The sequence below is a fragment of the Lupinus angustifolius genome, chromosome LG03, assembly GCF_001865875.1.
Source record: "Lupinus angustifolius cultivar Tanjil chromosome LG03, LupAngTanjil_v1.0, whole genome shotgun sequence".
Classification (NCBI taxonomy): Eukaryota; Viridiplantae; Streptophyta; class Magnoliopsida; order Fabales; family Fabaceae; genus Lupinus; species Lupinus angustifolius.
This window is the reverse complement of record NC_032011.1, coordinates 130,614-140,964: the sequence shown is the minus strand read 5'-3', so window position 1 is coordinate 140,964 and position 10,351 is coordinate 130,614. Positions and strand designations below refer to the sequence as shown.

The window sequence follows — 10,351 nt, the reverse complement described above, 5'->3', positions numbered from 1 at the left end:
AACGTGGTATTACTACATTCCATTAGATGGGTAACATGTCATTATTACATGGAATCATTCTTTCATATACACATGTTTATTCAATACAATAATGTTTCTTTACAACATGATTATCCTATCTTGTAATTAAGAGTTTGATTAGTCAACAAAATGAAGACTATTTTATTGGCCTATCCTATATTTTCTATCATATGAAAGAGTTGAGTTAGAAATGAGCAAGATAATTCATGTATTTTTTATCCGAGTAAAAGTTGTTATCAATGTTACTTGTTAACTAAAAATGATTCTAACTTCTAACTAACAGATTATAGATTTGTAATTTTGATATAAAAAAAATCAAACATATAACTTCATTGATGCTGTCTGATGTTTTTCAGGAATGATATTTTTTTCAACACTCTTTTCATGGACAGTGTATAAGCTATTTTCAGCAATGATATTTTTTCAAGAAACTGAGCAACAAAGAGAAGATCCAAAACACCTAATATGCCACTGAAGAGAATCATCTCTAACACTCTTTAGATGTTATATAACAAGTCTCAACAACAAACCAAACTTGAAGTTTGTTTGATCTCATCAACAACTATAAGACGCCTCCTTTGATGATTAGTGGTTACATGGATGAAGCTTTAACAAAACTGGAAAATATAGAGGAGTTATCCTTCAGAAGAACTTGTGGATTTCCTTGTTCAACCTACAAGGACACATAATAGTGAAGAAGAAAAAAAACATGTTATTTCATGTGGGTTAGTGAAGAGAGAAGGGACATAGGGAGGCCTTTTAATTGACAACAAGCAATACATAATTTATGCAGTTAAGAGACACCGGGGGTTACCTATCTGTGGGGATATTCGGTCAAAGACCAAAGAAGGGCCATTAAGCATAGCATGCTAAACATGGATCAATCTCGAGTCATTGCTAAGAAAATGTTGTGTTGGGAGAGGTTTTACCTACTCCATTGATCTCTCCAATTCAAAAGGGTAGTCTCCAGAAAACAAAAGAAATCTACACACTCTATAAATATAAAATGAAGACCCAGCAAGGAGAGCCTGAATGGGAGAGAATGGGGTGGGGGCAGTGGGGCTTCAGCTTCTGGTCGGGGGACATGGTAGTTGAGTCAGTTTTCTGTGTTTTCTATTGCCATCTAAATTATAGTTTTAGAGTAGAATTCAGGAGTTGGAGGTGAAAGAAGCTTTGAAAATAATGGAGAATAATAAAGAGGTTGGGAGAGCATGGCATTAGATGACTTACAAAATTGTTTAATGAAATCATGAGATCTAAGAAGATATTAGACGAGTGAAGGAAAAACATCTTAATCCCTAGTTATAGGAACAATGACGACATACAAAATTGTGCAAACTATAGGGGGATTAAGCTCATAAGTCATACTATAAAGCAATGGTGGATGATAATTGAGTGAAGGTTGAGACAAGAGCTGAATATCATTGAAAATCAATTTGGTTTTATGATGGGGAGGCGAAGAGATCGACCACTGAGGCTATATACTTGATACAATATTAATCAAAAGATATTGGAGGAACCAAAGGGACTTGCACATGGTCTTCAATGATTTGCAGAAAGTGTATTATAAGATGCCTAGAGAGTTTTTGTGGAAAACTCTAGAGAAAATAAATGTTTGAATTACCTACAATAGAGCAATCAATGAGATGTATGATGAGGTCAAGACCAATATGAGAACACATGACATGGTTTCATAAGATTTTTCTATTGTCAAAGGACTACACCAAGGGTTAACATTGAGCACCTACTTATTTACATTAGTCTTGGATGTGCTCGTTGAGCATATCCAAGAACCAATGCCATAATACATGCTATTCGCAGATTATATTGTCTTAGTGGGAGATTCAAGAGATGAATTAAATGGAAGCTAAAAAATGTGTAGACAAACTTTAAAAGCACATGAATTTTGTATAAGACGAAGTATATGGAGTATAAGTTTAGCAAGAGACAGACAAACCCTTCTGTAGAGGTAAATATTGGGATCATATCATACTACAAGTCACTAGATTTGGGTATCTTCGGTCAACCATACAAGGCGATGGGAAAATTGACAGATATATGAACCATATGATTCAAATTAGCTGGATGAAATGACGAAGTGTTTCATGTGTCATATGTGATTAAAAGGTACCAATCAAGCGTAAGGGTAATTATTATTGCACGGTTATAAGACCTGCAATGTTACATGAGACTAAATGTTGGACGATAAAATGTCAACAGGAGAATAGAGTTCATGTAGCAGATATGGGAATATTGTGTTGGATGACTGGACTTACTAGACAATATTGGATTAAAAATAAATGCATTAAGGAGAAAGTTGGAGTAGTTTCTATTGTAGAAAATATGGTAGAATCGCGTCTTAGGTGGTCTGTACATTTTTCTAAGAGATTAGTAGTCTCAAAAGGAGAGTAGATCAAATGGAGGCTAGTACAATTCCTAGAGGAAGAGAAAGATCAAGAAAAATCATAGGCAAAATGATTAAGAAAGACTTAGAGATCAGTGACTTGTCGATAAACATGATTTAGGTGGTTTGGACATTTGTGTAGGAGACTAGTAGTCTCATAAGGAGGTAGATCAAATGAAGGCTAGTACAATTCTTAGAGGAAGGGAAAAACCAAGAAAAACCATAGGCAAAATGATTAAGAAAGACTTAGAGTGAGTGACTTGCCAATGAACATAATTTATGTTAGAACATTATGGAGTCATTCAATTTATATAACCGACCCCATATACTCAGATAAAAGCTTGATTGTTATTATTCTAATACCATCTAAATAAATCCATGAACAAATAAGTAGTAATAAATGAAAGAAGCTGACTACAAAAGAATAACCTTGAGGTAGCTCCTTCTTACCCTATGGACACATGGAAAGTTATTGAAAATAGAACTTACCAGGCTCCCGTGGTCAAGAATAAGAACATTATCCATATTTAGAACAGTTGAAATCCTGTGAGCAATTGTGATCACTGTCATGCCTTTGCATTCACTGGATATAGTACTTTGCAGCAGTGAAGCAGTTAGAATGTCTACATTGGCAGTGCATTCATCCAAACAGAGGACCTACAAAGGAGCAACATATCAGTAACAATGATCAGATCTCAAAGAGGTGCATGATATTAAGTTCAGGCTCTGAGATAATCACAAGAGTTTATAGGGAGCTCACAATTACAAAACATATGAAATAAACTTACCAAAGTAGCTTATTACCTCCCTATAAGTTCTTAGTTTATTCCAATAAACTTATCAGAGATTTATGACAACAAACTCGTTTTTGGTCGTTCAAGAAAAGCTAATTGAATAGGTGCTTAACTAAGCTATTGACCCGAACATGCCCAACATACAACAGGCTATAATGAAGTAGTTGCTTAAGAACATACTATCCTCAATAAGAAAACTACAGCGTGATGCAAATTTACATTAAGATGAGTTGGTGATAACTTTAATCATTATTCTTACCTTTGAACATTTGAGAAGAGCACGTGCAAGGCAAAGGAGTTGCCGCTGGCCAACAGAAAATGACATCCCGGCTTCCTTTATGAGAATGTCCAGCCCTCCAGCCATTTCTACTTCCTCTTTCACATGGCACTTCTCCAATGCATTCCAAATTTTTGAGTCATCATTCATTTTGAATGGGTCCAGATTATCCCTACAATGTTGAAGGACATTCAAATTAAAGGACATTAAGTAGAGATGAAATGTAGATGCAATCAAAATAACTGCTAATGCAAACCTTTTCCAAAAACAAAGTAATAAAGTTATAATTGGATTCAAACCAGAATTTCAATAGGAAGTAATAACTGCAAAAACAGTGTACTAGAGTACCTTAATGATCCTTCAAAAAGGAAAGGACTCTGAGGAACAATAGCCAAATGCGCACGTAGGTCTCTGACAGGAATATTTTTAATGTCCATGCCATCAATTGTGATGGAGCCTGTACATACTGGGGTAAGGCGGAAAAGGGCATTTAACACACTAGACTTTCCAGCACCTGTTCTTCCAATTATTCCAACCTGATTACTTGTCATGTAAAAGTATTAAACAAAACATATGTTATATTCTAAGAGAACTTCAAAACAAATTCATGTAATGTTCACGGACCTGCATTCCTCGTGCAATTGTAAAACTAAGATTGCTAAGTGATGCTGGCAAAGATGGCATATATTTCAAAGTAACATTGTAGAATTCAATAACTCCTTCATTTGGCCAATATGGATTCAACTTTAGGCATCCAGCTTGTTCTTCTTGAGGAATGTCCATGTACTGAAAACATTTGATGAATGTTAGGAGTCTGTTTATAGATAAATGTCTTAAACATGTCTCAACCAAGTGAAGTAAGTCCTGTTCGTACCTGAAGGGCTCTTTCAACTGAAACCATTTCCTTTTCTGTTTCAGTGAAACTTGTTAAAAAACTCCCCAACAAGGATACAATAGGTGCTGCGTAAGAGAGGGCCAATCCAACCTGCAGTAAAAAAAATTGGATGTTTAATTTTTGTATGAATCAGTTCATCTGATAAGTTTAATAAAAGGTTAACAAAACAAACCAGCCCAGGGGTACCGAAGTTGATAGGCAAACTGCCATGAGATCCAACAACAGCCATCAGAGCTATGAATGAGACGATAAATGCAGCTAATAACTGGAAGAAAGTCATTATTACTAAAAAATTATATTTCTAATTTCATAAATTCAAACCTAACTTTGAATACATATTTCAGTGCTGCATGGATAGATCTTTAAAGCATAAACCATGCGGTATTGTTATATTTTCCTTGATTTAAATTTCAGCAAATATATTTGAATCAGATACATACCTGAAGACGCAAGGAAAGCCATAAACTTGTCACCGTCTCTGTGTAGGAAGTCTTCTGATACAATGTTATGTGTTCAGTGAATTTGGCAAAGAAAAAGTCCTATCAACAATGACCATTGTGTTACATTTGATTAGTTTCACAAACCAACAAAGCTAGCTTCAAAAATCATAATGCATAAAGGCAAGCAACTAATCTCTTTTCTTTTTACAAGTAATTATTTTATTAATATAGGCAAAAATTTAAGAAATCTCCAGCAACCTATCTAAATCATTAGTAAAAAGCATGACTGTACTAGTATGGGCATTCCTTGCAACAATTTTTATGTCATGCATATGGTAAGAAAAAAAAAATTCTAAACAAAATCATGTTTTCTTATGAGAGAAACCTTTTTGATATGATATCTAAGTTACAAGTACCCTTTTTTGTCCCTTGTCTAACAGTTTAAGCTTTTTAGTTTAGTTCTTCAACGTAGTAGAAAAGGCCCTCTAACCACATGATCCAAAGTTCAATAATTGCTTCCTCCATTTTTAAATTGAAAAGCTTTTAAAGCAGGGAGGTCGTGGGAATTGAAAGTCATTATGATCCAAAGTCAAATTTTCATTTTTATGATTTGTACTGTGACATTAACCTCAGATTTAAATGCCCTAATAGTTGATGATCCATCAAGTGTTTCAGTGAAAGATGTATATATTGGAGAACGAGAAACACTATCCAGTCGTCGTAATTCTCTTGATGTTGACCTGTAGAAAAACTGAATCCAGTAGATCAGTTGAGTGCTATTTATTATACTAAGTCAAAGAAATTATAGAAGTTTTAAACATTTGAAGAAGTCCTATTTCATATTCCATAATCATGAAGAAGTCCCATGCAAGACACTAACATCAATAATCCTAATAGTAACAATTTAAAACAACCAGAGTGTTTAAATCCTGGAAAATGAATACCTGGAGTTTACTGTAGATATACCAAAATGGTAATAGCAGGACTAAGAAGAGGACCTACAAAGAACATAAGATATTATTTTTGTGATGGGTACAGTTATTGTAAACTTCTTTTTTAGTAACTCAGCCAAACTAAGCAAAATTTAAGGATACCTGTACATATGACAAAATAATTGCAATACCCAACAGCCCTACAAAATTAGCTAGGAGAATGTTCAACATGAACGGAAGAGAATCATCAATTGTGTAAAGATCTGAAGACAACCTGCATAGAACAACATAAATAATGAATATATCACAGATGCTTTGGCTGGCACAACTAGATGATAAGCTAACTAAAAGCTTATAAGCTAGTTGGAAGCTGGGAGCTGATAAGCTAGCTGACTGAATCAGAATTGTTTCATAAGATCAGCAGAAAAATGTAAATTGGTGTAAGGCCCTAGCTTATAAGCCATGAGCTACCTCAAGTGCTTAACAAATATGAGCTTATAAGATAATAGCTTATTCAAATAAATTTGTTTATCAAACACCAATGGGTAGATTATTTTTTGGACAAATAAGCAAGCCGTCTAGCTTATAAGCTACCTGGTAGCTGGTAGTGTTACCAAACACAAATTCATATTAGCACATGGCTGAAGACAGCTTATTCTAACCTGTTCAGTATTCTTCCACCTGGGGTCTGATCAAAGAATTGGACAGGTGCATTGATAAGCTTTCTGAGAAGTCTATTGTGTACCTTAGTTGCTGCTTGTATGCCCCCAAATGCAAAAGAGAACGCCCTCACCATTGTGAAAAAGGAATTCATAATACATAACAAACAAAGTATACCCTGCAGCATTAATTATCATCTCAAACAAATTATAAACTTCCATTTATTAGTCTGGGATGTTATAAACAGGAAACGAAGAATGAACTCTGAATTATGCTTGACTGTAATACTGAAAATTTCTGAATTGCTACAAGTTTCATTTAACTACTCCATTCTCCATCATGATCTATGGAGTGTGAAAACAGGGGATTCAAATTCATTTAAAAGAAAAAGTATGAATCTTCAAAACTGAGAAAAAAGTGTGTTGGCAGTGTAATGATTTTTTACGTTGTCAATGTATCACCCATCATTCATGTGTGAAATATTATTGGCTTCAAAATAAAAGTCTTACACATTAATGGTAGATAATGTATTTGCAATGTAAAAAACTATATCGAAGGTGCACACCCATTAAACTCTCTTTCTAATCAATTCATTTTTGCACTTGTCAAATTATCCCAATACTTAGATCTAGAGGGAGACTAAGAAAATTATAAGAAACTCTTAAATTATCAAAGTACCACATCACTTAATAACATTAGCCAAGAGCCATCTATAATAACTTGGGTAATCCTCCCTCTATGAGCTAGTTTTTGGGTGGAATTAGGCCAATTATTCTAACATGGTATCATGGCCAGCCTCAATGATGGGCTTGCCGCATATGTTCATTCCTACAAATATTCTAACAGAAGTTGTCACTGTCCAAGAACACACAACTACACAAAGAATTTGTAGAAACAAGAGACAAAGATGGAGCATGTTCAGTATTGTAACCTTACTATACCATGTCATAAAATATGACTTGATGCCTTTTCTCATTGTATTTCCTCTATTAATAGCAATAGGAACCTTTACACATGTTAATTACAAATATTCTAATTCTGATTTTTTACCATTGAAATTAGTAATCCTAAATAATATTTAATGAGTGGTATCTTATTCCTAATTTATGCCACATGTAAAAAGAAACAAGTTATAACATATTATTCCCCAACCATAACACAATATTCTCTTATTAACACTCCATGCATGTGCCAGAAAATATTTGATTGTCTATAAGTCATATGTCTAGCAAGAGAAATATGCTATGAAAACTATTACTACAGATCAGCTCATCACCAGATAGAAGGACAGAGAGTATTTTGTTTGTCTGCTTTCTGTTGTCGAATCAACCCAATATGACAGCCATAAATCATTTCCATTACGAATAGCTTGCATCAAAATAGCTGACAGGCATATAATAACTGTGGTGAACCAGCCAGTGAAGACAGCATAGTTCCTGAAAAAGACACTTAATGTTAACCAGCAAATGAAATTGTAATCCACAGACTATAAAAACTGATTGAAGAAACTGACAATGTAAGCTCTTGTACATCTCTAGTATCAATGATATATATGTTTATACTCACTTATACACTCCAAGTTCAACTTTACCCTCTTTCCTTGACTCAACTTCAATTACTTCCTCTGGCCCATCCAGAGCATGCATAATAACTTTATCAGGAAGAGGTTGCTCCTTGGATTTGGAAGACAAATTTGTGTTTAAAGATTGTGTGTGATTCTGTAAAGATGAATCCATTTCATTCATTGGGGATAATGCTGTATATGAAGAAAACGGAAATTCAGCTGAACCTCCCATCCACTTTACATGTCCTTTATCCATTACAACAACCATATCAGCAGAAGATATTGTCTGCATACAAAATTTAGACACATCAATATGATAATCATGATATGAATACACATTTTATAAAAATACAATAATATACAATGCATATCTTCTGAATAATATCTCCACAAATATAGCTCAAAATGTCATCACAAATAAAATGTCTATCGGAATTTATGCAAAATGCTTGACAAAACCAATGTAAGTTAAGGTAATAAGTACAACTGTAAAGAGAGTACATAATAACCTGAGTGTTGTGGGTACATAGCAATCGTGTTTTCCCCCGCATAAGAGGACCTAAAATGGCATTGCGTAAAATCCATTGAGCAACTTGTACATCTACTGCACTCAGGACATCGTCAAGCATAATAACATCTGAGCCATGATACATTGCCCTGTTAATTTCTCAATGTTTAAACATTTTTCTAAACAACAATTAAGGCATTAAAATCCCAATTAAACTAGTAGAACGAAAGGAGAGTAGGAAGCTATCACCTTGCCAAAGCAAGACGAGCTCTCTGTCCACCCGATAAGTTCACTCCTTTTTCGCCAATATAAGCCATGTCACCTCCAACCATCAATGAGATATCAACATCTAACGCACATGCTTGCAACGTATCTGCATATCTGTTTATAGCAGGTACACCGTTAATTGTGAAGGGAATTTGTTCTTTTGATACAAAATATGTTTGTAAAGATCATGCAGTTCATATCAAGCAAAATAAATAGGTTTGAGCTTATATATATCACACCAAAATTATGACGGTGTGGGAAATCCAGTTATTGAAAACATTATACCTTTCAGGATCATAGCCTTTCCCAAATAATATGTTGTCACGAATAGTTCCAGATAAAATCCAGGGAACCTGCAGTTTCAGGGAAATAAAGACTTAAAAAATTGCATTCCCTGGCCTAATTAATTGACATTATCACTTACTAACCTGTGGTACATAAGCTATGGATCCATTGGAATAGACAGATCCATGAGCAAGCCGCATTTCTCCAAGAACTGAATATAACAGAGATGACTTACCTGAACCAACCTGAACATATGCAGTTGGTGAAGTGAAATAGATGTAACTAAGGTTGTACTTCTGACATTACTAGATCAAAACATATTTGCATTTCATTTATCAAATTGAGTTATGAAATATTAAAATTGCTGACAATGGCTACAGATATAGAAGACCAAGTGAGAGAACTACATCCTGTCCTACACATTTTGAAATAAGGATCTCAAATATCTAATTTCAATTAGCTATAATGTGGAATATGATAAGTGTATATCCACTGAAATTCCTTTCACCAGATTTGATAATTTAATTGGCTAAAGACATCTTAAAACAATTCAAACAGGGATCTGACCTCTCCAATAACTGCAACAAAGGAACCCTTGGAGAGGCTTAGTGTCACATGATTCAACACCAAATTTAATGTTTGTTCATCACCGCTTGACCAAGTACAGCATGCATCTTCGAAACTGACAGCCGAATCTTGTACAGAATCGGGCTGCTTACTCGGGAACGTGGATGAACAATAACTGATGTCTCCCACTTTATGTTCAGGACAAGAGAGAAACCTACTCAGCCGTCTAGAGGATATAATGGCCTACAATGAAGTTATATGAATCTTTGCATTCTGATCATCAATGAGTGTTTACAAGCCAACTTTATTCATAGAAATCAACTGAATATAGGAGACTCACATCAATCAATCCATTAATCACCCAAGGGAATGAATTCAGTGGTGAAATCAGTGTGTTAAACAAAGCAAGACAAGTAAAAACCTGCAATTAATTTTTTCTATCAGATCAAATTTCTTAACAATGACAGAAAAAATAATTAAATGCAAAATAAAAAAGATGAAAAAATTATCATTAAGATAAGGTCAAACTAGTTTGAAAATACCATGGCAGCATCAAGCTGATGTCCCATCAATGCAAAGAGTCCAAATGTACAAAGAGAAAAGAGTGTTGGTGTTGTAGCCCAAAAGAATACACACCATGCATCCAAGTATTTCCGAGTCTATAAAACAAGGATGCAACATGATGATCAAAATTAAATAAGAGGAAAAGGAAAGTATCCATTACGTATGTGGTTTCC

The 10,351-nt window shown here is 34.4% G+C and overlaps 2 protein-coding genes across 5 annotated transcripts in view; both read right to left on the bottom strand.

Moving 5' to 3' along the window:
- The window catches only part of LOC109342663 (ABC transporter C family member 13), a 15,536-nt gene continuing 5,578 nt past the window's right edge, over window positions 394-10,351 (bottom strand). For 2 of the 4 annotated variants that reach the window (XM_019580608.1, XM_019580609.1), the window contains 21 exons: window positions 10,157-10,273; window positions 9,955-10,035; window positions 9,615-9,857; window positions 9,191-9,292; window positions 9,048-9,115; window positions 8,745-8,876; window positions 8,497-8,644; window positions 7,990-8,273; window positions 7,700-7,859; window positions 6,426-6,601; window positions 5,926-6,037; window positions 5,776-5,829; window positions 5,460-5,582; window positions 4,832-4,930; window positions 4,564-4,656; window positions 4,371-4,481; window positions 4,121-4,282; window positions 3,845-4,032; window positions 3,479-3,668; window positions 2,915-3,082; window positions 555-694 (listed from right to left, as the gene is read on the bottom strand). In XM_019580608.1, the coding sequence (XP_019436153.1) occupies window positions 614-694; window positions 2,915-3,082; window positions 3,479-3,668; window positions 3,845-4,032; window positions 4,121-4,282; window positions 4,371-4,481; window positions 4,564-4,656; window positions 4,832-4,930; window positions 5,460-5,582; window positions 5,776-5,829; window positions 5,926-6,037; window positions 6,426-6,601; window positions 7,700-7,859; window positions 7,990-8,273; window positions 8,497-8,644; window positions 8,745-8,876; window positions 9,048-9,115; window positions 9,191-9,292; window positions 9,615-9,857; window positions 9,955-10,035; window positions 10,157-10,273 (2,892 nt within the window). In that variant the 3' untranslated portion in view covers window positions 555-613. Of the gene's footprint in view, window positions 695-2,914; window positions 3,083-3,478; window positions 3,669-3,844; window positions 4,033-4,120; window positions 4,283-4,370; window positions 4,482-4,563; window positions 4,657-4,831; window positions 4,931-5,459; window positions 5,583-5,775; window positions 5,830-5,925; window positions 6,038-6,425; window positions 6,602-7,699; window positions 7,860-7,989; window positions 8,274-8,496; window positions 8,645-8,744; window positions 8,877-9,047; window positions 9,116-9,190; window positions 9,293-9,614; window positions 9,858-9,954; window positions 10,036-10,156; window positions 10,274-10,351 lie in introns of those variants that run through there. The other 2 variants (XM_019580607.1, XM_019580610.1) reach the window with 2 other exon arrangements.
- The window catches only part of LOC109342667 (vacuolar cation/proton exchanger 2-like), a 19,064-nt gene continuing 18,580 nt past the window's right edge, over window positions 9,868-10,351 (bottom strand). The window contains exon 10 of the mRNA XM_019580615.1: window positions 9,868-9,878. The gene's annotated coding sequence lies outside the window, so the exon portion shown is untranslated. The remainder of the gene's footprint in view (window positions 9,879-10,351) is intronic.